Source organism: Peromyscus californicus, unplaced genomic scaffold (assembly GCF_007827085.1).
Source record: "Peromyscus californicus insignis strain IS unplaced genomic scaffold, ASM782708v3 Scaffold_7__1_contigs__length_154581171, whole genome shotgun sequence".
Lineage (NCBI taxonomy): Eukaryota > Metazoa > Chordata > Mammalia > Rodentia > Cricetidae > Peromyscus > Peromyscus californicus.
The window spans coordinates 46444620-46470974 of record NW_026294595.1 but is presented as its reverse complement, the minus strand read 5'-3'; the positions used below and the strand labels follow the sequence as shown (position 1 = coordinate 46470974).

Genomic DNA, 26355 nt, shown 5'->3' with positions numbered 1-26355 from the left:
AGCCAGGGCTGGAGAGCCATAAGAATTCTCAGATTATCCCTTAGCAGCGGAGAATGCTGACCTGGTCACCAGGAGAGGAGCTGAGGGACTGAGGTGGACAGCTGGTGTTCACAGCCCTGTCATTGCCAATCGGACAGTGGTCTACCCACGCTTCCAAAATGTAACCCTCCTGGCTGGTCCAACAGATGACATAAAATATAACTATTTCTAGTGAGCTGCTTGCTTCCCGTTGTTTGCTACAGGCAACTGTTTTGAAAGCTTCACTCTAAGGACAGCTGCTGTGTCCCACTGCCTCCTTCCCCTCCCCTGCCTCCAGAAAGAATGCTGGGAGTTATTGTCAAAGGACTAGAGGAAAAAGAAAGACATATATACATTGAGAGAGAGAGAGGAAGGAAGGAAGGTGGCTGGTGACTTGGGGGGGGCGGTGGTTATCCAACAGTCAGAACTTCTGACTCCCTTGGGATGTTGTCTCTCTAGGACATCACAGTCCCTTTTACAATCCATAAAATATCGGGTTCTCTCTCTCTCTCTCTCTCTCTCTCTCTCTCTCTCTCTCTCTCTCTCTTTTAATGTCATTGGTCTCAATTGTCTCCAATAGCAAAACAGAGAGAAAAATTGCCCCCAAAAGGACAGGAAGTAATCTTGAAACTGACTCCTTTGCCCAGTTCAGGAGAATTGCCAGAAAACGGCAGCTTTGTGTCCCCTGCTCAGAGGGGGCATCAAGGTGACTTAGCTGACCTGCCAAAGGAGGCAAGAGAAGGAAGGCCAAGGGTAGAAAGCATGCACACATCCCTTCAACCAAGAGGTAACTGCAGCCCATAGGCTGGGAGACGGAAGTCTGAGGCTCCTATGTTATTTTGGATTTCTGTTCCTGTAAAGGTAATTTTCTTTATTTTTTTTTAAAAAAATAAAATTTCTAAAAGTGCCCCCATCTCAATAGGAGAGGATCAAATCTAAGCTATCACTAGAAGGTATTGTCACCTCACGGGTCTATTCTTCACTCATTGCTAGGGTTACGGTTGACACTCTGTGTAGCAGAAGACAGTCTACCAAGAGAAAACAGGCAGAATTACTGAAGTTTTATACACCAAGGACTCTGCAGACACGAGGAAGGAGGAAGCAGGGAAGCTTGTTAGACTCTAGGTTAAGGGCTGACGAAAAGTGGTCCGTGGTGTACAAATAGAGAACCAACGCACACGGCCAAAGGGCGATGCACGGACTGCAGGACCTTTGTAAAAGGATTCTCCTTTGGGCCGCCAGCTCACAAAAAATGACACAACCGCTTATTATTAATTATGAAAGCTCGGCCTTAGCTTAGGCTTGTTTCTAACTAGCTCTTATAACTTAAATTGACCTGTTTCTAGTCATCTACATGTTGCCACATGACTCGTGGCTTTTCTCTCTCCTCCTCCATGTCTGTTCCCTCGGCATCCGGCTGGAGACTCCACTTGTCTTCTTCCCAGAGACCTCTTTGTCCCCCCAGAAGTCCCACCTATATCTCCTGCCTAATTATTGGCCCTTCAGCTCTTTATTAAACCAATCACAGTGACACATCTTCACACAGTGTAATGGAATATTCCACAATACTTTGTGTTCTGTGTCCTAAGGCCTCTGGCTGTTCTCATCTTAGGTTCTGCTGAGAGCAGGGTCAGGAAATCCTTCCTGGGTTTTGTGACTGCTTCAGGAGAGAAGGGTTGGGGACAGCTTCTGGTGTTTTTTCATATGTCAGCGTTGGGGTGGAGGCTCTAAGCCCAGTCAATGGATGGGTCCATAACAGTAAGTGTGTAACTGTGTTTTATCCCCAGGGCAAGGCCAGCTTTTAAACAGGAGAACGCTGTTGGGAGAGTGATTATGGGTTGGGAACATGATATCTAGTCACTTTCTACCAGCCAGAGGTGAAAGTTGGCAGGGTTCTTTTTTATCCATGTTAATGAGGTGGTCAGATTCTGTTTGGCAGCCGGTTATCTCTCCCTGGTTCTGCACTCTCAAACTACGGTGTTTGTTTGTTTGTTTGTTTGTTTTTATCCAGTATGGCAGGTTGCATTTGGCATTGAGTTGGCCAGTCAACACCTGCTCTGTGCTTACCCTTGTCCTCAGTCACAGGGACAGGAATGCCTTGCCACTCATGATCCCGTCTCAGAGACACGCAGCTGAATTTGTTTTCATACTTACGTTCGGTTAACAAATTCCCCAAACCCTTTGTCACGTGTTTTACTGAGGTGCGCTTGTCTCTGAGGGGCTTCCCCGCAGGCCCATCTCCAGGGAGCAGGCAAACAAAGCCAGACAGATGGAAGCCAAAGCGATTATTCAGGCCAGAGTGACAGGATGGAGAGACTGTAAGGAAAAGATACGCACAATTAGCAGCCTGGTAATTTTACAGACATGGCTGGGTTACGCCTCCCTATGATTTCCCTGAATACATGGAGGGGGGCTTTGGAGCAAGCTTTGGCTTTTTATACACAGTGGCTACAATGAACACAGAGTTAAAGTTACTGCTGCTGATTGACAGAGTGGAGTGGCCGCTATTTACACAAGGCAAAGCTTTTGTGTGAGAGAGGGGGGTGAAATGTCTTTAGCTTTAGCAGTCTCTGGTTCCTGGGTGAACCCAACCTTTCTTCTCTGGTCTCAAAAGCGCCTTGGCTCTAGCACAGGGAGATCAATGAGAGAAATCAAGCAAAGGTCCCACCATTTTTTTTCCCTTTCTCTTTCATAGCCATGGTGAGTGCCAGGATTTTAATAGAAGATCCCAAAGCATAAGTGGGGCACTTGGGCATTCTTATTTGCATGTTAATGCCAAACCTATAGGACAAACACCCACCCAGTTACTGTGAAGGTTGTTGCCAAGACCTCAGCTTCGCCGGGCCTCATGCGGCAGCTTTGCGAAAGGAGAAGACCCCAATGCTCCCGCATTTCATGGAGCACATGGAGCAACAGCTTCTCCAAGTGGCCGGCTGGTTCCGCTGCACTTCCTCTCTATAAAGTGGATAGGGACAACTTTTTGAGTAGTTTTGATCACTTAAGAATGACATTTATCCCTGATTGTTTACCTTCTGGACTCCTCTGGCTTATGACAGGAGCTCACACAGCTGGTTTGGGCTCTGGTTTTCCTTCAGACTGTGGGGAACAGTCTTCAGACTGGCTGTGTTCCCACAGTACTCCACAGGGGACATGCTAGGTAGGCTTTGCTCCATTTGTGAGTGATTCTTCTGAGGGGAAGAGGGAGGAGCCGCTGCTTCCCAGGGTTTAAGCTCAGGCAGAAGCTGAAGGGCTCCTGTGGGAATTTTTTTTTTTTTTTAATTGAGCATCAGGCACCTCCTAGTGTTCACCTGATAGTAAGGTCTAAAAGCGGTGGATCAGGATGTGAGGGGAGAAAAGGGCCTTTGGAGAAGCTGTCGGGTGAAAGAGGGTTGTAGATAGAGTTTGGCCAGTGTCTTGGAAGCTGCACTCAAACCACAAGGCCTTGGAGTCAAGTGTCAGGACTTCCTTGTGGGGTGTCAGGGGACCAGCCAGGCTTAACAGCAAAATGAAGTTAGATCTGAGAATCAGAAACTAGAGTTCAACACTCACCGCGTCTCCTAGGCAGAAGAGGGTCTTTGAAGCCTTTTGTCTTTCTGAGGGCAATGTTCAAAATTGTGACTGGAACAAGTGTATCCGAGAAGGAAAGACACGTGAAACACCCTTCTCAGTTCCAATTACCTAGCTCTCTTGCCTTTCCTCATCTAAGTTTGAAATGCCCTCTGTGGACTGTGTTTATGAATAGGCTATTTCTATCCACTAAATACAGTAAAAGAGTTTTTTTCAGTTGTTTTTGTTCTTATTGACTCTTGACTTTGCTTTCTGGGACAGCATCTCAGTACCAAGCCCAGACTGGTCTTGAACTTACGATCCTCCTGCCTCTCAGTCTTCCAATTGCTAGGATTATAGAAATGTGCCACCGTACTTTGAAGCTTAAATGATTTTTAGCAATTAATTATGTGTGTCCTTGAGCACAGCACACAGTCTTCTCCAAAGCTAGTTTTCTTGCCTATAAAATGAGGCCTCAAGGTTTCACTTAATTCATAAAATTGTTGAGAAGATATGAGGTCATTCGTGTAGCACATAGCCACATAAAACGTTATCTAATAATGGTCTCTTTTCTCTACTGTCTGCTCACATTTTCTGACTTATTTTGGGTTCATACGGCAGCTTGTGCAAGTGTCCTTGACATGTTTCGGAAGTACAGATGCTCTTACTTCACTTCCTGCTGAAATGGAAACGCAGCTGTGTCTTTAGCTATCTGGGGACGACTGCAGAGATCTTACATGGTTCTGCAAGGAGCCATCTCTGCTTGTTCCTTGTCTGTGTTTCGGTGAAGACGGATGCAGCCGAGGTCCCGAGTCAGGTTCTGCAGTCGTTTTTGTTTTCTTTCCCTCCCCCTGCCTTTCCTTCCTCTCTCCCTCTGTTTTAAAGAATTATTTTATTTCAAATTCCGTATGTGTAGGGGGTCATGGGCATATGTGTGCCAGTGTCTGTGGCGGCCAGTGGCATCACCTACCCCTGGAGCTGGAGTTACAGGCAGCAGCGAGCTGCTGCATGTGGATGCTGGGAACTGATCTTGTGTTCTCTGTGAGAGGAGCAAGTGCTCTTATCTACTGAGCCATCTCTGTATCCTTCTTCCCTATTTCAGAGGACAGGGCTTCACTCTGTAGCCCAAGCTGCTCTGGAACTCACTATAGCCTTGATCTTACAGCTATCCTCCTGCCTCAGCTTCCCAAATCTTGAGATTACATTTTCATGAAGTTTCTCTTGCTGTAGCTCAGCTGCTTTGTGACCTTAAGAAGCAATGGGGTCCCCCTAGTTTGTTCCCTCTTTAAAAAAAAATCATGGTACCTTTGTCACAATGTTCAGGTTGAGGGTGAAAATTCAGGTTCAAGACCATAAACTGGAGATGGTGGTGCATACTTAGTCTAAAGAAAGAAAAGAAAAAGAAAAAAGTAAGCAAAGCAGAACCCCAAACCACCACTCTGCCCACAGTGTTTCCTGTGGTGTCCGCTTTCATGACATGACGCTAGCAAAGTGCAAGGGGACAATTTTGCTGTATCATTACCTGGGAAAGCAGGCAGCATCGTTCATGGGACTACAGTGGTAATCAGCATCAGACTGCAAGCCAACAAAGACTGGATGAGAACCTGTTCCTTCAACAAGATGGTTGTGGCCATTGCTTTTGATAATGTAGTATTTAGAATTCAAACCCTACATGAGCTGACTTCAACGGTAGAAGATGAAATGTCTCATCTTGTAAGAAAGTCCAGCGCTGCTTCTCAGAGAACACTGACAGTAGAGGCCAGCAGTTCCAACTGCCACCATGGTTCTGAGATGTAGGACAAATTGCGAAACCCACCCAGGCTCTGCTTTTCTTCATAGAAATTTTGCAAGGTTGTTGTATAAAGACTAAATGAGAAAACCAGGCATGCAATTAGCACAGTGTAATTAATAAATTAGCAGTTGCACTACACAGAACCTTGTTACCTAACAGTTGTTCAACACTGGGTGTCAGCCATCATCACTCTTGTCACAACCATCCTTATTGCCACCATATTGTTTCTGCAAGTGTTCAGGGAGGAGGCACTGGCCTTCCTTCTCTATTCCTGTCACTCTCTGAGGTCAGTTTTCTTACTATGCACTAAAACCCTCCTATCATTCCCCAAATACAAGAAACCTGTCTCTTCCTGTCCACGTCCGACTCTGTCCTGAGTCTGGCCAAGAACATCTTCCCAGGTCCCCCACTTTTCCGGCACACTCTTCTCTTTTCTTTGAAATTACCTGGTACAAATTTCTTTGAAGTTACGAGGTGAGTGAGAGATGCAAAGGCCTTGCAGTGCTGCAACCCTTGACACTGGCGTCCTTTGAGACCAGTTCTCAAGCCTCCAACTCGACTTCCCCATCCTCACAGTCTCCCAGGTAGGACTCTGGAGAAGAATGTGGGGGCCCACGGAGACCCCAGCTTGTGGCTTGTTTTCATCTTGACTCTAGGTCAGCGAGTCCAAGCTTCTTTTCCCCTGCAAGGTTGCATAACAGGATGTTTTGGCCAAAGGTGTGGTTACCAGATGTTTATACTTCCAGGCCTATTTACAGGACGCTTTGCCATAAGGCATGGTCACCAGATGTGTTGGGTACTAAGGAGGTGTTTACACTTGACTGTACTTTGTACCTTTGTGGGGCGTTTACCCAACCACCCCCACAGTTCCCCAGAGTTTTCTTGAGTGCGAGCAGCAGGAAATATTAGATAGAAGGATTTATTGCGGAGAATATCGCGGAGATAAACAGATAGAAAATAAAGAATAGCCTCGAGAGGGCCTGGAACCTATTCCAACGGGCCCTGACTGTCTCTGCCCCAGGGTTTTTATAGAGACGCCAAGGGGTGGAGCAAAAGACCTCCTCCCCCAGCACAGTCAAGTGCAGACCATCCCAGACACCTGCACTTAGGCCCGTGGTCCTAATCATCCTCTATGCGGACCTGCTGGGTAAAGCCACGAGGAACCCGAGAACGGGCTCCCACATACCTTGAACTGTGATGTCCTTGAAAAGGGGAGGTCTTTTTGCCCCCCCCCCCCACTTTGGGTATATAAAGGCTGTGAGTAATAAACTCAGGGTCTGTGTTATTGACCCAGAGCTCTCCCGTGTCTCTGTCTTTTTCTTCAACTACATCTCTATTTCCTAGCTTTCATTTCCCAATCCCACACTCCTGCCTTCAGTACCGTTCAACAGATGGAGTGGGACTCGACGGAAGGGACACTGAGAAAATGATGACTGAGGACGGTTTAGCCTACACGCCCTGATCCTTCTTTTCACCAATCTGTGGGCCCTTCATGTCAAACTCACAAGACTGAGGACTGAAGTTGCAATACATCTATCTCTCTTGTTCTTGTCTTTGACCAGCCAGTTCAAGTGACAGATTGAGATGAGTTCCACCACGCACTTAAGTTTATTTTACAGTGTGCCCACAACATGAAGAATGCCTGGCATTCCTTAGCAGTATGCTAAGATTTGATAAACATCACTGTTCAGTTTTTGAGACAGAGCTAGCTGCTCTTCCTGTCTCTATCATTCCGTCCTTAGGGTGGTCGAGAACCCGTTGAAGCCCTGCAGGCGGGGCACTCTTCCTGTCTCCACTCTCCAGCTAGTGTTCAAGCCAATGTGAATGGCAGCTTTGGTTTCTCACTAAGGGTGTTTCACCTACGAGGCTTTCTTCATGACCTGATGAGAAGTGCTCCCGCATAGATTCCTCATGAAGATCTTAAAAATAAAAAGATTTATTTAAGCTGTATGTCTCTGTGTGTGCACATGTGTGTAGGGACCCATGGAGGCCAGAAAGGGCGTTGGATTCCCTGGAGTGGGAGTGATAGGTGGTTGTGAGCGACCCAATGTGTGCTGGAACTGAACTCAGGTCCTTTGCAAGAGTAGTGTGCACTTCTAACCACTGTGCCATCTCTCCAGACCCTCACAAGGATTTTCAAAGAAATTTTGAGAAAGATGTTCGGAGGCGAAAAGATAAAGAGACCCTTATTCCCTAGTGGCTTAAACAACAGAAATTTATTGTCATACTTCTGGAGATTAAAAGTCAGAAATCAAGATGGTGGCAGGGTTGGCTCCTTAAAGGCTGTGTGGAAAGGTCTGCTCAGGCCTCTGTCCGTATGTCCTCTTGCCCCGTGTCTACTGGTTTGTTATCCTCCTCCTGCTCCCGCTAAGCATGTCCGTCTTTATGCTTTGTGTCTAAGTGTCTCTTTCTTACGAGTACACCAATCCTGTTGGATTAAAGTCCACTCTAAGACTTGATGTTTGTTCTTTTTGTTTTTTTCTAGAGTCTCTCTACATAGCCCTGACTGTCCTGGGACTCACTCCATAGACCAGTCTGGCCAGAAACTCACAGAGATCTTCTGTCTCTGCCTCCCCATTGCTGAGATTAAAGCTGTGCAACACCAACATCAGCTCTAAGACTCATTTGAACTTTAATCTCTGCAAAGACTCTGCCTTCAGGTAAGGTCAGGTTCTCAGATCCTAGGGGTTTAGAATTCCAGCATATTGTTTTGTGGGGAGGACACTTTTTTTCCTTTTTCCTTTTCTTTCCTTCTTTCTTTCTTTCTTTCTTTCTTTCTTTCTTTCTTTCTTTCTTTCTTTCTTTCTTTCTTTCTTTCTTTCTTTCTCTCTCTCTCTCTCTCTCTCTCTCTCTCTCTCTCTCTCTCTCTTTCTTTCTTTCTTTCTTTCTTTCTTTTTTTGTTCAAGATAGGATTTCTCTGTGTAGCTTTGGCGCCTGTCCTGGAACTCACTCTGTAGACCAGGCTGGCCTCGAACTCACAGAGATCCACCTGCCTCCGCCTCCCAAGTGCTGGGATTAAAGGTGTGCACCACCACCGCCCGGCTGGGAGGACACATTTTAACCCAAACAGCTCCCACCTGTCATTTCCAAGCAATAATCATCATGGTGGCTCCATTTCAAAACAGCAGGGAAGTGGTTTGTTAACAGAGAACTGTCAAGAAAAAAAAAAAGTTGAGCTTCCCCCGCCTTGTAGCCCTGGCTGTCCTGGAAGTTGCTCTGTAGACCAGGCTGCCCTCCAACTCAGAGATTCACCTGCCTCTGGCCCCCAAGTTCTAGGACTAAAGGTGTGTGTCGCCACATCTGGCTAAAAAGTTGAGCTTTTAGAATCACACAGAACAACTTTATTGACAGTGCTTTTAGCTAACTGTCAAGGGAGTTGATCTCTGAGTATGAGTACACAAAACAGGAAGGATGGACTTCAGGAAAAGTTTCAGTAAATGTCCAACATCTAGACTTTTTGGAGTGAGGCACATGCCTGGAGGTCAGAGGACAACTTTCAGAAATCAGTTCTGGTGATCAAACTCAGGCCATCAGGCTTGGTGACAAGCAGGTAGAGACCTGCTGAGCCATCTCACTAGCTCCAGTGTCTAACTGTTTATGTCATGGACCTGTCTCTCAGCGAATCATTCTGGGAACCAGATAGCCCTGCAGGGTAATGCGGCATTTTCTAAATGGCTACCTAAAATAATGAATTGGATTCCTACAGAGGTACAGCTCACCTTGAAAACCATTTATTCATGGATGGATGATTCCACTAGAAATAACAAGAAATAGTTTGTACATATGCCGTACAGGTGCACTTTCCAAAAGTGATTCTCAACCTGTGTGTGATTGAACCCATTCTTGCAGAACCCATGGATATAAGAGGGAGCTACCTTTGAGAAGGACACACACAACTGAACTGCTATGCCCCTCAGGTTGTGAGCTGCTCCAAGAACACTTTCAGCTTCCTCCTCTTGTACTAACCTTGGGGCTTCCTCTAAACAAGGTCAGAAGTTAGCTTAGCGTTGTCTAGGTTTCTCTTCCCTTCCCTTTGAATGCTACCTGCCTTTCTCCCATTGGGGCTAAGGCAAGCTTTCAAGACTGAGAGGAATACAATTTCACATTTTGTCACAGCTGGGATAGGAGACATCTGGATTGTTGATTCCTCAAGATTTAGAATCTAGAAATTCTGGCAATTTATGCACAGGCATGTGCAACATCTGAGGAAAGCCCCTTCCGTAGTGGCAGAATCAGAGGGGTTAAGGATCTTGAGACAGCAAGCTCTGCCCCACATTTCCCAAGTCCCTTCTTCAGCATCCTTGGGTCACGGAGCTGTCTTCCAGGGCCACCTTCTTTTACCCACCCATAGTAGCTGACCTCTGTCAAACCACTGGTAAAAAAGTCCTCTTTATACAAGAGGATTTGAACTTGAACTCCGTGGAACTTCCACCCATGGCCTTTGTTCTGTTCTGTCCTCCTTCAAGTGGGCTAGTCTGTCTCCCCTATTTTTTCCTCCCAAGGTAGTCACCCCAGCCTCTTCATCTCCTCTGCTGCTAACCTAGACTTCGGCTACCCTTGATCTCCTGCATCGAATATGTAGAGTTACTTATGAGCAGGGCTCCCAATAGTGCCCTGAACAGGCAAGAGTAGACACAGCCATCACCAACCTTCTGTGTGTTGTTTACTTAAATTCTAGGCCAAGCAGACATTAAGAAAACAATAAATGCTTTTGAGAATATGGACCAAAGCAAATTCGTATCATATATACTGCTGGTGGGGATGCAAACTAGTCTGCTTTATTAAAAAATTGAAAATAGATTTGCCATGTGACCCTGCTGTGCCAGTCCTGGGTGTTTTCCCAAACAACTTCAAGCCAACATGTCACAGAGACACATGCAGATTGCCGTTTCTTGTGTCACTAGTCACAGTAGCTAAGTTACGGAACCAACCTAGATCCCAGCAACAGACGACTGGATCAAGAAAATACTGTAGACTAAACAAAGGGATTGCTTTCAGCCGTGAAGAAGAACATTATTTTCAAGAAAGGAAATGCAACCAAAGATAATTATACTTAATTAATCCAGTTTCAAAAAGACAAATCTCATTTTTTTCATTAGAGCCCTCTATTTTATACAAATACATAAAATCCTATCTCCATAAATGTCATAAAAGTGGGCTTGAAACTGTCTAGGGAAACAACGGGGACCAACAGGAGGGGGGAGGATGAGAAAGGGAGAGCAGAGGGTGTGGAGGTGCGTTCAGTGTACAACACATGCTTGTGTGAAATGGCTTTATATAAATAGCACCACATACAGTAACTCTACAAGATGACATTTTCAACAAAGTTAGGCCAAGATCAGGGCATCTTTCATGTTTTTTCCTCAGGGTGGTAGAGGGATGGTTACAACACACGATTACATCACTCTATTGACCCATTTTGAGCTACCTCTTGCACAAAATACCTTAGTGTGTCTGCATGGGGCTCCGAATCCCATAACTGAGTTTTGGAAGCACAGACAAACCCGTGCCTTTACCATGCTCCTCCATGGTTTGAACTTGCAGAAGTGTTTGTACCCAGGTTCTGTCTCCTCACATCCCCTGCTGTGTCAACACACGTGTCTCTCTGTGTCTCTTGTGGGGCCATGGATGGAACGCTTCCCTCAGACCTGATCTCTTCCCGGTGTGGAGCTGAAAGAGACAAGGTCTAAAGAGGAGTGGAGGCCTTGGAGGCTAAGGATCTGAACAGAAGACTTTTACTTACTTTGTTGTGAAAGCAATTTGTGAAACACGGAAATGCCAGTTTGTACTGATGCTCCCAAAGAGAAGCTGGGTTTCTTACACGGAGGTTTGCAGTAGGCGTTGGAGGGCAGGAAATGGGAGCAGCAATTGCCCACCCTTCTCTACCATCCTCTTAGACTCCCAGGGCCTGCCGAAGGGCTCTGGCTAACGGCTGCTGCTGCTAAGCCTCACCACTTGAGTTCCACACAGAGGAACTCTCGGACTCACACAGTGGAAGGAGAACACTGACTTCCACAACTTGTCTTCTGATCTCCTCATGGGTGCCGTGGTACACTCAACCCTCTTGTCACACAGACACATAAAACAAACAAACAACTAAACAAATAAATATAAAAAAAAATTGAAGAGTTCCCAGGAATGGAGAAAGAATTTGCAGTCACTAGCCAAGAGTCTTGTCTTATATTATTTTCAGGACTTGGAGTTTGCAAATTGCTAATCTACGGAGGCTGAAGTGTGCCAGAAAGAGTCCAAAGGAAGCACCGTGAATTTAAAATTCGTTGTGTGATAGGTAGCTCTTCTTTCCTCCCCTGCACCTTTCTTTTTTTTTTCTTAGCACTTCCAGGATAGGGATTTAGGAATCTCAGATTATTATAGATGGGAGACTTTGGATATTAGGTTTCTTATTTGTAAAAGAGAACACTAACTGTATCTTCTGGGTAAAAGCCATAAAGACTTCATAGAAACTACATGGAGGGCACTCTGGGGTGGAGCTTGGCTTGGTCTGGAAAGTTCTGTGAATGAGAGAACCCTTCTTATGATGATAGAAGCAGGAATGGGTGTCCTTTCTTCCCTCTCCCGCACAAGACTTGACTCAAAAATAATAGAAAGTGTTGTCGTAACTGGAGCCAGTTGGCAAGGCAATTCGAAAATGGTGATTTTTCATGCTTCCGTAGTGTTGGGGCTGAAGTGTGTGACAGTGAATACTCTCCAGGAAATGTTTCTGAGACAGACACTGGGTTACTTGATCTCTTCCTGTCAAATGATAAGGTTCCGCCACAGGCTGACATTTTCTTAGACTGCAGTGTGGTAGTGCTGGAGCCTCCAAACTCCTTCTGGATATGTCTGTGCTTAGAGTTCCTGGGTTAGCCCTATCCTTAGAGTTCCTAGGTTAGCCCTAGCCACAGGGACCAGGACAGTCTGCCAAAGTTTTTATTTACAGCAAAAGAAAAAACAAAACAAAGCAGCAATAATTGGTATTTGTGTTGCTCATTTTTTTGCTAATACGCTAATTTTTGATGTTTTCTTTTTGTCTGATTTTAAAGCTAAAAGATTTTTTAGGTGGGTGAGGAGGGGTGACCTAAGATCATTACTGAGATTAACAAAAAGTGATCACAAATAGATTTCTCAAGCAGGTAACAGTTAAACAACAACAACAACAACGAAGAAGAAGAAGAAAAGAGGGGTCAAAAAAAGGTAATAGAAATTCAGAAATATAGTTCAAAAACTCCTAAGATCTGAGACATTGTGTCTAAATGCTCATGTTATGTAATCATAAGTGAGAAGAAATAAAAGTAGAATTTTTATAAAAACAAAAATGAGTATATCTTTGTTTCTCAAAATTATGTACCTCTTGTACTTATGATCATTATTGAGTAGGCAAGATTGATGTTAGACTGTTTAATGAAGGTTTTGCTTTTGTACAGTCAGAATCATTGTTGAGGAAGACTCTGCAAGCCTAGGATTCTTTATCATATACCATATCACATGGTCTTTGGAATGAGACTACTTGGGTGAGTCCTGGACCAAGATGACTAGCACTCTAAAATACAAAAAATTACCCACTTGGTTGTGATTTCACTTCGGCATGTCTAAAACACACAGCTGACTGAGATGTGGTGAGGTTTGGATGAAACTGTTCCTGTGAGACATAGCGACTGGACTAAGACTTCGACACACACACAGAGCATCCACCAAATCACCAGCTGGATTATTTTTCCTATTACTATAGTGGGAAGGCTCTTTTTTTGCATTGTCTGCTTCATAACCCAGGTCCCGCCATGTTGGTTCATAGACCCTCAAGTCGTAGCTACCATGGAGGGGGAAAACCAGACCAAAGACTGAGATTAAGCTTTCCCCATGTATGATGAGACGGCTGTTGTCTAGAATTCAGGCCACAGATCCATAGTGGAGACCTTTCCGTCTCCACTTTCTCTAACAGAAGTGAAGGGGATCACTTTAGGGCAGCTACTGACCACAGAAAATGACAGATGTGTGTGGTCCTTGCAGGTCCTTTTTCAGGTTATATCCCATTTCTAGGTACCAAGTAGGACTGTGGATCTGGATCTTTCTCTGGCAGGTGTCCCAACAAGAGAGCTTGGAAATTGTCAGACATCACACATCACCAGTGCCCTGGCTAGCACAATGCTTCATAAACTATGATGGAAACTATAAACATTTCCCTTTTTAAAAATAAACCCCAAGCTGGGGTGTGGCGTGGCTCAGTGCATGAGAGCCTGGATATTTGAGTCCCGGTAACAAAAAGAAGGGCAAAAAGAATCACAGAATTAAGGAAAAAATGTAACTAGAGATGGCTCAGTGGTTAAGAGCATTGACTGCTCTCCCAGAGGACCTGGGTTCAATTTCCAGCACCCACATAGCAGCTCACAACTGTCTGTAACTCCAGTTCCAGGGGACCCAACACCCATGGCAAAACCACTAATGCACATAAAGTAAAAATAAATAAGTTTAAAAAAACAAATGGACAACAACAACAATAATAAAAAACAAAGCAGAATTGTCTTGTTTGGCATGCAAGAATACAGGAGGCAGTCACTTAGATTAAAATTGATACAAATCACTTGTAGCTACCAGAGTTTTTTTGTTTTGAGAATGTTTGGCTATTTCCTCCACATCAGTAAATGAGTCTGTGATGTATTATGCCACCGAGAACTATTAGGGCTAATACTGTGGAGAAGGGTAAAATTTGAGCATTTTTCTCAGAAGCTTGCTGGGGATTTTTCTCATTATACACTAGGCTGAGCTTCCCACAGATGTTTTGGGGGTTTTGAAGATATTTTAAATAGAAGAGATTCTCTTTAGTCTGGGAGATTTAGATACCCTCTGCTTTCACACACGGAAATGAGTAATTTGTTCTTGATGCTTGGCTTGTTTGGTACCCCTGGGCTCAGAATGGCTTATTATGGCAGCGAGCTCCTTCACAGCATCTCTGAACCAACAGGTAACCACTGTGGTCCACTGAGCCTTCTCTGAGGGGAAGCTGATGGCAGACCTATGGCTAAGAAGGACGGACTCAAAAGCTGAACAGAAGTCCAACTGGCACATTGCTAACACAGGTAATGCAGTTGGCAAACTTGATCTTAATGGTAGGCTGCATGTCACTTAGTTTATGGTTGGAATAAACAGCCAATTGTAGCTACTTAAAGGAATAAGAAAAATAAAAATGGTCTCAGGAAAAGGCAAAACAAAGACAGAATTGGAAGGTTGAACAATTGGACCAGTGTGGAGGGAAGATCACCAAAGGAGTTTCCTTCGGATTCTACAAATCTTGGCAGCCTTGGGACATCTGGAAAGGCAAAGGGTGGCAAGCCATAGAGTCTGAAGCTGTGAAATGGAGCCAAGACCCCAGCCGTTGAAAGGAGGAGTGGCTGTAGCCAACAGAGCTGGTGAACTTCTGCCATGATGTGGCTGACTGAAACAGACCAGATGGGATGACTTCACAGTAGCCGCAGTGGCGGTGCGTCCTCTGTGTCTGTCCCTTTGGAGTATGTAGCTCGTGTTGGAGTCTCCCTGCCTCGCATTTCCTTCCCTGTCTTTTTCTGTCCTTCTATTTCTTCCCTCTGTTTCTCATGGCCTCTCGTTCATCCCAGTGCTCTGTGTGACAGTGTGCTTTATCACTTTCTTGTTCCTATCAAAGCTTATCAAAACCTAGTGAGTTCCAGCCTGAGTCTTCTTCTCGGTGAGGTACCAGAGCCACCAGGCACACTTATGAAAGACTTCTTATTGGTTAACATTTTGATAAAACACAGTGCTTAACACTCTGGATTACTGAACCAGCAAGGGGCAGGCAGCAGCACACACCGTTTGGAGGGAAAAGTCTTTCTGCTACCCTTTCATCCTACTGTTCAGGCAAGGCTTCAGCATCAGGCAAGACTGGCTTGTGTGGTAGATCTTCTCTGTCCTTATTTTCAAAGAAGGCTCAAGGGACTCTGGAACTCCTTCTTTTATAAACAGAAACATGATCTAAATGAGTCCACGTTAGGTCTGGTAAAGACTGAGATTGAAATGGTAAGTCTTTGAAATCAGTCAACCTCAGAGCCTGGGGTGGGCGTTTGCCGTCCATTGAGTCACACTGCTTTGGGATTCGCCAGCTCTACTTTCTGTTTCAGCAATAAAAAGTCTTGTAAAATGGCTGGCATGTGAGACAGAGGTATCCAAAAGGTCTTGGCATCTTTTCCAGCGGTATAACGAGTCTTGGGGAAGACGCTCGTTAGAGCGTGGTCCATGCACTCTACCACTAGAGAGAGGTCCAAGTTCACTGAGGACGTACTTCTTTTCAGTTTGTGTAGACCTATAAAAAAAAAAAAAGACCAAAAATGTGCTTACTCTTGGGCAGAAAAGAAGAAGCAGAGTGGGAGGCTAGGGTGCAATCAGGAAGACACATGACAGGGACTTTTAGTCTGAATTTGCCATTGTCATTGAGGCTCACTGGAATGAGTTTCCATTCTCCAGAAAAGGATGCTGCAATGTCTTCTTTAGGCTAGTTGGTCTCATCTCAAGCTTGAGTGGGTAGTAGAATCTCCTAGAGGGCTTATTAAAATCTAGACTTCTGGGTTCTACACACAGAATTCCTGAGCCAGTAGGCATGACATGCGGTCTTAGCATTTGCATTTTCTACAAGTTTTCAAGTAATGCTGCTGGTCCGAGGACCTTGAAGACTGTTTCTTTAAAGACAGAATGGAAAAGATACTGTACAGAGCCCATGAGGGCCTTCCTCTAGGAAGTCATGATTTTGATTCCTAATCCTTTCTAGAGAGTACTATGTTATAGGAAATAGGATTATGTACACATTCTTGTGCATGAGTGTGCATTTGTGCATATTTGGATGGAGAGGGCATCATACCACCGAACATCTCTACAAATTTGTTCTGAATTAGAAGTGAAAAGTCTTCTAATTGTCAGGCAAATACAATTTTTGAGTCACGACCTAAGATCCCATCAAGGCAAATACGTTCACAAGAGATTGGGAATGATTTGAAGCCCTGGATTCTTCAATAAAAAAGAGTTGTAGCTGGGCGGTGGTGGTGCATGCCTTTAATCCCAGCACTTGAGAGGCAGAGGCAGGTGGATCTCTGTGAGTTCTAGTCCAGCCTGGTCTACAGAATGAGTTCCAGGTCAGGCTCCAAAGCTACACAGTGAAACCCTGTCTTGAAAAACAAAAACAAACCCAACAAAAAACAAACAATAAAAAACAAATAAACAAAAAAAAACCCAATCAAACAAACAAAAAACCAAAAAGAGTTGTAACAACTAGCCATCCACAGGCAAGGGAATGAAATTGGAACCTTATCTCCTATTGACTACAAAAGTCAACTCAGGGCATAGCAAAGACCTTAAAGTAGAACCTTAAACTATAAAGCATAGAGCAAAAGCTTTTTGAAATTGGACTAAGTAATAAGTTTTGAAGATGATCCCTGTAGCACAGACCACAAAATCCAAGATGGCTGGCCAGGACTGCATCAGACTAACCATCTCCTCTGCACCAAAGGAAGCAGTTAAAAGAACACAGAGACAACTCATGGAATGGGAAAAAATTATTTTCAAACCATACATTGATAAAGGGTTGATATCCAAAAAGAAATATAAAGGGAACTCCAACAACTCAATAGAAAAAAATGAACAATCTGATTTTTAAAACATGAAAAGGACCCAAACAGACATTTCTCAAGAGGCCATAAGCAGGGCCAGTGGGGGGTGTGTGTGAGTGTATTATTCACAGTGCATGAATTGCTCTAGTACTCAAGTTCAATCCACAGCACAATATCGTATTGGACCATTGGAGTGGCAGTGAGACCACAGATAAGAAGTATTGACCAGGGTGTGGAGGAAAGAGATCCTGTGCTGGTAGTTGCTGAGAATGTAGACTCAAACAGCAATGATAGAAAATGGTATGGGCTTTCTCAAAAAATAAACCACAACAAAACAGCTGCAAAGTAGAACTACCATATGATATTCATGTGCTTTCAAACATACCTGAGCCATGTTTTCTCAGGGAGAAAACCTACCATGTTAGATCTCAGGCCCCCAATTGTTCAAAGAACCTAATAAGTGACCGTGATATTCCGTGAGTGGCCCCAAGTTCTTTAAAGACCGTATGTAGTAAGTGTTAATGACTAATTTACATTGTTGTTCAGCCTGGGAAATGAGGAAAGGTGACCTTAAATTTCTGGTCTGCATTGGGACTGTAAGTCTGGTTCACCTCTGAATTCTGACTCAGAAATATTTAATACGATAAATCAATATAAAATTGGGCTCAGTGCTCTTTTATATTGCTTAGTAAAGAAAGTTTAGAATGTTTTCAACCTGAAGAAATGACAGATGTTTCAGAAAATCAATGTCACAGCCACCTCGATCTGTATCCATATCACGATATGCCTCATAAATGTGTACAATTGTTATGTACCCAAATGGAAAATTTTTCGATGGAATTTTGTGATATAGTGATAGGTACTTATCAGTATCATCATAATTATCTAATATAGAAAACTCTTTTAAATGAAGGACTTTGTCTCTGAAGTATTAAGTCTAACAGGGGTAAGTTCAATGTTTTACCTTTGACCTACCTAAAACCTTTAGAGTCAGAGTGTAAGAAAGACAGCTTCTAATGGTGATGACTCGAAGCTTACAGAGAGACATTCTTAGACAAGTTTGTCAATTAGTCATTTTAGTTGAAATCTTCAGCAGGCTTTTTCTTGTGTGTGTATTAGATTGAGGTGGTGGTGGTTGGAGATGTCTATCATTTTCAAAACTTCCGTAGTGTTTCTGATTTGAGTCTTGGGTTTACATTCAAACTACTGATCTTGAACCTTGTCATAGTTCACTGTGTTACATGACTAGTGATGAGGCAGAGTCACATTTTGGAGGGGTGCTGTGACATGGAGGGAGGCAGGACCTTGTTCCACTGACGGCAAGAGGATTATCAAGCAAACATTACTGGTTCAGGAAACTGGAGGTGGGAGGAAGGGTCTAAGAGGAACTGCGACCGAAGTCTTCACTGCATTGGTTCCTTTGTGCTAGAGTGCCCAAGAATGCACTGCATGATTGTGCTGGGTTCACATCTATCTAGCTAGCTGTGCGGTTTCAGGCACGTCATTTCTAGGTCTCTAGTTCTATAAAATGAAGGCGATAACAGCATCTACTCCATAGAGCTTGGGGGTTGTAAACAAATGGAAGTGGGTGTGTGAGGCACTTAGAGCAATGACAAGTGCCTTGTAAATGTTCTCAGTATTAATCATCATTGTGTAATCTTTATTATTATTTCTCCCATCGACTCAGTCTTTTGACTCATTTTACCTCTTCTTCTGCTTCCCCTTCCATATGTTCCTGCCTCTGACAGCTTCCTCTAACCGAATAACTCTTTCCTGGATTCTAAAGCCCTATTCAAACCTGTCCTGTCCTGTTAAGGCTTCTCAATCAGCTGGGTCCCTTTCCTGGTCTGTATTCCCTCGGCAATTAGAGACTGCACCATCAGCTTCCCTTTTGACTCCCTGGGTTACCCTAAAGAGGATCTGTTTTCTTGATCCTGTGTAGTCTCATTGTTTCACGGTTTTACTTGGCTACTCTTTGTAGTCAGCTATAGTGGACTGTAAGGATCATAGTCTGACTCTTCTCTATCATTGTCCATCATTGTCTCCACAGATCCTTGAACAAAGCTGAATGAATGGATTGTGTTTAGTAATAAGATGAAATATGTATAGAAATGAAGACTCTGAGAGCCAGGCTGCCTGCCTTCATATCGAGCATGACCAGGAGACACTGAATCAAGCCGGAAAGGACATTTTACCTTGCAAAGCCTCTATTCACTACTCCAACACACCTTTTGAGGCATAAATGACATTATTCAGAAATGATGAGCATAAAACCTAGCATTTGTTAGTTTCTGAGTACGCAATTGTACCCAGAAAATTGAGAGATGATACTGGACTTATGAAAGGTCACTATCATTATGTTTGTGACTCCTTCACGATGACCAGGACAGTGAATCCCAGAAGGCACTAGATCTACCCCCAGACTCACTTTTTTCGATGTAGCCTTCTCCATATTGTTGTTTGACGTCTGGAGACAGATGTTTCCAAATGGCCAGTTTTTTTTCAGTTGTCTTTATTGGGTCTGCCAGTTCTGTTTTGAACAGTCCTGGTTCAATGCATGAGACATGCACACCAAAAGCTTTCATGTCCCGCCTGTGAGAAGAACAATCAAATAATTTTTTTAAATTAAAAAAATACGTTTTCATTGAGCTGTGGTCTAATCTACGGCTTCATTCATGATAGGCAAGCATTCTGTAGTCACATCCTCAGTCTTTTTTTTTTCTTTTTTAATTTTCTTTTTGTTTCATTCAGATTTATTTGGAGAGTGTTTACTACTTGTTAACTAGCTCCTCATAAATCTTTTCATAGAATCCCAGAATGACTACGTTGGCAGCAAACACCTTGTTTTACTTCTGTCACTTGGAAGATGAAGAAATTGGAGTTCAAGGTGGTCACGTGAGGCTGAATGACAGAACAGGATGTGGGTGGGACAACCTTCTGAATAACACCACCCTAATCCAGTGTTTGTCTCTGTAAGCCACATCCTTCTTATTAAACTGGTAAGCATTTAGGTTAAGACTATTTCTACTCCATGCTCACAGTATCCAATGGGGAAATGGACCAGTGACTGGCTTGGACGGACAAGTTTGCCTTGGGTTTTGGAATGTGGATTGCAGCATGGCTGAGGATGCTGAAGGATCTAGTATCGTGATCCCTGGCATGCCATCCTGATCCCCGTGCTGCTGAGCAAGCTTCCCTTCCCAGCACTACGGACAGCCTCAAGTCTACATAGTCACTGAATCACAGGTTTGAGATGTTGGTACCTCCTTCCTGTCAACCAAACAATGTACTGCAGACCGGTTCATGAACAATCATTTCCTAAATTTAATGTCTATTTCCTCCAGGAATGTATAAAGAGGCAATTACTTGTTTTGTAGACATCTTACTCATGCTGAGGCTTGAACCCAGAACCTTGTAGCACTAGGTGAAAGCTCTGCCACTAAGCTATATCCCCATTCCTCACCACAAGATATTTTTCTTTAATAAGCTCTAGTTGTAATCTTAAAATGTAATTCAATTCTTTCCAGATTGTGCTTTTTAGCAACAAAACTATTACACAATTTGAAATGTATTTTACTGACAATGTAAATCAGCTCAACCCTGAGAGATTTTGAAAGGTGTATTACATTTAAAATCTTAAAGGTTATTTTTCAATCTAATTATATTTTACTCAACTGTCAACCGATGTCTGTTGGATCTGGGAGACGGCAGTTCCAAGGAGGTATTTGAGAAGACCCTTTTCCTCTGTACTCATGAAAATGACACAGGGACAGGAGACAGGCCATAGCTTACGAGGCCAACATGTTGCTAAGTCAACATGAAACCAATATGCTTGCTCAGCAAACACAGATTCAGAGTCCCAGTCCTCTGTTGACTGTTGTCCCTCTGTCCTTCTCTATATATGTAGACATTCTGGAACAGGCACCGGACTAGGCTGCATGCATGTTTCCATGTCAAATACCAGTTCTATGGGTCCATAAAGACATAAACCCTTCCTGTTGATTACTTTAGGACAGTGTATAGCTACACAACAGATTCTACAAATACTCCAGTCAAAATATCTTTTTAAATACTAGCGTGTTACGAAGATATTGCTTTTTGTAGAATAGAGCGAAAGGTCAGCCAAGATGGAGAGCGGTTGCCATGACTGTTACTTGAAGTGTGATGATCCCTGAGCCATCAACAGCATCGGGTAACTCTGTAGAAAAAAACTCGCCACTCTCATCCCAGACCCACCTCCAACAATATATACATATTTAGCAAGTTCTCCAGGCTATTCAACTTTACATTTATGTTTTGGAAGAATTTTATTGTGTTTATTTCTTAGGAGACTCAGACTTGGCATCTAGATCATGTGGCAGAATGGAGTTATGGACCTCTATTGACCTCAGTGGGATCATCTATCCTCTTTATTACTAAGCTACTCCTAGATCTGTGGTATAGAGTATAAACTCTAACATATGCCTTCAGTAAGTACCAATTGAATAAGCACATAGGGGAATTAAAGGCAAGTCAATATCAATTTTGTCTTTTCTCCTTCTTGTGTCATTATGACTCAACCGACTTAACTTACACATACTTCTCCAGTCCTTTCTGCTGGCACTATGTCCCAGAAGACTCACCTACATTAAGTGTATCCCAGCATCTGGTGGACACAGTCTATCCGAATCAGGAGTGGGAGTACAAGGAGTGGAATTAATAATTCCTCATGTAGTGTTGACACTGGTTATTTTATCTTTTAGCTAGAACTGTCAATATCTGTGTCTCCAGGTTCTAGAAACTTCCCTCTCTTCATCCCTTAGTTCTTGTATAGCAAAGCCCTTTGGTGTTAGCCCTTATTCCTATCCTCTGAGATTTCTCTGCATACCTCCCACATTTGAAAATTGTCCTTTAACTAACTCTGTTCTCTTACTACAATTTTAGTGTGCTGTTATTTCTTTTCAGAACCTTGACTGAAAAAGCTCCAATTCTGGTTCCAGGTAAGAGGAACCAAACATCCCCTTCCTGCCTCTCCTGCTGGATACAGCTGCAGAACCCAGGCAGAGTGTATTGTGTAGCCATTGAGAACTGATGTTTTTCTACCGGAAGCTTAAATAAGCTGGTGCTGTCCCATTAACAACTTCCAGAAATAACAAGAGAGTGACCAACCCTGGATGATTCTCTATTGGACAAATTGACCTGTTGACTCTAAATTCATAAATTCATACCACTATGGGCATCATACACTAATACAAAAAGCAAAAAGAGTCAACATAGACTCGAGTTCAAATCTCAGATCTACCACTTATCAGCTGTGTAACCCTGGGCAAGTAGAAATATTTAAAGTGTGAAAAGGATACTTCATATATACTAAGTATCCAGTATGTGTTAGCATCAATTATACTCTAAATCAGTTAATCCACCTTACCTTAAGCTGTCATTGAAACCTTCCACTGCATATTTGGATGGAGTGTAGCCCCCTCCTCCGAATGCAAGCCGGCCTCCGATACTGGAGACATTGATAACACGCCCTCGAGCTTTTTTGACCAGGGGCAGCATATTCAATGTCACGTCGATGAGTCCAAACAGATTCACTTCAATGGGTTCTCTGTAGTCATTCACGGTCAGCCAGTCAGTGGGTGCCAGCACGCCGAGGACACCAGCATTATTGATCAGCCCCCAGAGACCTGGAGCAGAGAAAAAAGGAGCCACCATGGAAGATGTCATTTCTATGGGCATCGCTGATGAAAATACGGTTCTTTCTTTACACAACGGCGCTATTTTCTCTTTGTAGTCATTCCCAAATGGCTTTGCATTTTGGGAAAGTGGCAGCTGACAGAGTGAGAGACTAAGTTGAAATTGTTCATGTTTAGTTACTGGAATTCAGTCTCACTGCTCTTCTATTTCTGGCTCCAAGTGTCATATTTTTTTTTAATGTTTTCTGAGGCAGACTTTCTGATTTCTCATCTTAGATATAGAGAACACTGGTCTGTTTTCCTGCCTTGCAAGGATGGTGCAGCCAGTGTATATTTATAAAATATTCTGTATGGACAGAGACGTGATAGGAACCTAATTTATGCTGAAATTTTGCTAGAAAGATAAGTCATCCATTTGGCTGTTTCTTGATAGGAAATACATGGTATTGCTAAAGGTGTTGGAATTCAGGCACCAAAGTTTGTCCGGAGGCTTTCCTGAGCCGTTGCATTCAAGGTTCAGAGGCTTAGAGCTAAAGATGTTATTGAAGCTCATGCATTTGCTTTTCTCTTTCATGAACCCTGATATCTTCTTCTTATGAGACTATTTCAATATTCAAAGCTGGCCAATCTCTCCCAGTTGAGAGTGCAGCTCTCTAACAAAGTCCATAGCAGAGGGACTGTCCACTGCGCATTGGACTATATGGACTCCTTAAGACCCCTATCCTCACATCCCTGGATCCTGTTCTACCGACTACTAAAGATGTATGAACTCTGGAACCCATCTTTTGAGATGTGGGTCCCAAGTAATCCAAGGGGTGATCTGGATGCTGTTTCCATATTCTCCTATAGACTTGAACCTCAGCTCCCTTTGCTGTGATGTTGTTGGAGAAGGTCAGGGACAGTTAGGGCATTCATTTCTGTTCTAGGTTCACCTGCTGGGACTCTACGCAGTCCATCTAGGTCGCATCTCACATACACTGGCATTCCTCAGAGGCTCTGTGTGGAGATTAAGAAATGTGCTGCTGGGCCTTAGGAGACATTGTCTTGAAAAGCCATTTAAACCATGAACTCATTTTATTTTGCTTTAGTTATCTCCCCATCCACCAGCCTTCCTATCCCATATCTTTTTCTCTTACCTTTTCCCCCTACATGGTTCTTCACCCACTGGGCAGTCCTCTTGACATTCTCTGGGTCGGTGACATCCAGAAGCACTGTGTGAAGTCTCTCTGAGGTTTTGGCCTTCAAAGCAGCTGCTCCTGACTCCGTCAGGCAGGCAGCGATGACCTGGAAGCCCTTCTTATCAAAAGTTCTGGCTGCCAAGTTTCCAAAGCCTGTGTCACAGCCAGTGATGAAAATGTACTTGTCAGTGATATTAGCTATCTTCAGCTGTCCTTTATAACTCCACAGGAAAGCACAGAGGAAGAGGAGGGCCAACACCCAAAACAACAGCAACACCATTTTCTTTTTCCTGTATGTGACAGGGACGCTTCTCTCATGTACAATAGAAGATGGTGTCCTGGATGTTCAAAATCAGAGAGAAAATTCAAATTGGAACAATCACATGTTGATGAACGTGAGCTCTTTAAGAGAATATGAGTAGACAGGTATTAAGACGATTATTCAGTTGCTTGTTGGAAAGACAAGGCATTTACATCACACACTGCTTCTTTAAGGTAATGCCAAAACCAATCAGAATCCAGCAAATCCAGATGGGAAGAAATGGAGCGGACACAAAGCTGGTGCAGGTCACTGGGTACTCTTCCGTCTGAGAGACAGAGTCTCACAGTAAATTTTTACATCTCATCATTTAGCAAAATTGGAGAGCAAAACAGGATCAACATCTCCTAGATCAGTGGTCCTCCACCTTCCTAACGCTGCAACCCTTTAATGCACTTCCTCACGCTGTGGTGACCCCAACCATAAAATTGTTTCCATTGCTACTTCATAACTGTAATTTTGCTACTGTTATGAATCATAATGTAAATATCTGTGTTTTCCAATGGTCTTAGGTGACCCCCGTGAAAGGGTCATCCACCCCAAAGGGGCCTCGAACCACAGCTTGAGTACCACTGTGCTAATGTGCTCAGGTCAGTCTTCTAGTTCCGCTGGACTCCCAGTTGTTTCCAGAATCCAGGAGAGGAGAGCATTAACGCAGCTGTCACTGAGAAAACATTCCCAACGCAGTTTCTATTTTTCTCTTAGTAAATGAGTTAGAGTCCCCCTTCCATCTGGCTCAGAGAGTATTGCTCCTCTATTCAGGAGAGACTGAAATGAGAGATCCCAGTAAGTTAAAGAGTGGGGTGGAAATGAATGCCTGGTATCTCGAATCTTTAAATTCTGTCTTCAACACTAACCTCTTGTAAGAAAAAGAAAGGCATGTGTAAACAGGATAAGATGAAGAAGTTTATACTGTAAAACTGACCAAACTACCTAGAAGAGAGCCAACTGGAATATTAATGTTGCTGTGACTAGCAGGGAGCTTAGTACTTGGTATCAAGCAGGAGAAGGACTTCCTGTACCCTTCCTGAGGGACCGGTGACTCTGTTTTCCCTCAGCATGCCATGCTTACCGCGGGCATCGGCATCTGTGGAGTGGTCCTCCACCCGGCAGGAGGAAGTCAGTAAGGGTCAGAGGGCAGGCTGCTGCTGCTCTCTGGCTGCCTCAGGTCTGAGGTCATGGAGGCCCTGCCCTTCCAGTTTCTGACGAGGGGAAACAGGAGAAGAGGCCAACTCCCTCTCCACGCAGGAACACTGTGTTAGCTCCTAAGTCAGTGTAGGGAAGAGAGCCAGGGAGAACATCAGCTTTGGAAAGAACCCTTTCCTTGCCGGTAGCCTAGAGGTCTAGAAAGTTCCCTGCTGTGTCTACAGAGTGTGTGTTTTGTTTTCTTCTTTTAGATTTACCTTTTTGATTTTTTTTTAAAGTGTGTGTGTGTGTTATGTACACTGGAGTGCAGGTACCTGCAGAGGTCAGAAGAGACAATGGGATCCCTTGAAGCTGGAGTTACAGGTGGTTGCCAGCAGCCTAATGCGGGTGCTGTAAACAGAGCTTGGGCCCTCTGCAAGAGCGCTGCATGCTCTTAACCGTTGAGCCATCCCCCAGCCCCAAACAGTGTCTCTGTCCTGGGTTCCTTCTCCCTCAGAATCACACAGGCCTGGAATACTTCACAGAAGAAAACCAACAGCCACAGACTGAAAGGCAGACCTGTGTGGATGCCTCCAGAATCATGCCTATTTCTGGATACTAAGAAATTTTTTCTTTTCTTTTTTTCTCTCTACCCACCCCCACCTCTTTAACGTAGTGGTTATTACATTTGAGTCAATGTTTTGTTAAATAAGTGCATCTATAAACAAATGCATAAATAAGATTTCAAATACATACACATATTTAACTACTACCACTGTATAAGCAATAGTACATTTAAGATAAAAAGTAATTCAATATATCCTCTTTACTTTTTAAGAGAAACGTGGGCCGTTTCCATCTCTTATTTTTTTTCCTGAAAGACTTACAAATAAAAAAAAGAAATAAAAAAAATCTACTGACATATTAAGCTAGTGAGAAATATTAAAATATGAGAAGCATGGGGATGTAGCTGACTCTTGGTACAGTTCTAGATATTTGAAAACAGGTTTCTAAATTAGTTAATAATTTGGTTTAGTTTCCCCAAACCTTGTTTGTGCAGGAATTGATTTGTTGCATACAAATGTCCATGCAGCCA

At 43.6% G+C, this 26355-nt stretch overlaps 1 protein-coding gene across 1 annotated transcript in view; it reads right to left on the bottom strand.

Annotated features, from left to right (window-relative positions):
- Positions 1 to 7553: 7553 nt before the first annotated feature.
- The window catches only part of Dhrs9 (dehydrogenase/reductase 9), a 28789-nt gene continuing 9987 nt past the window's right edge, over positions 7554 to 26355 (bottom strand). Inside the window, exons 2-5 of the mRNA XM_052724351.1 lie at positions 23774 to 24153; positions 22370 to 22628; positions 19391 to 19554; positions 7554 to 15665 (exon numbers count right to left, since the gene is read on the bottom strand). Of these exons, the coding sequence (XP_052580311.1) occupies positions 15442 to 15665; positions 19391 to 19554; positions 22370 to 22628; positions 23774 to 24095 (969 nt within the window). The 5' untranslated portion in view covers positions 24096 to 24153 and the 3' untranslated portion in view covers positions 7554 to 15441. The remainder of the gene's footprint in view (positions 15666 to 19390; positions 19555 to 22369; positions 22629 to 23773; positions 24154 to 26355) is intronic.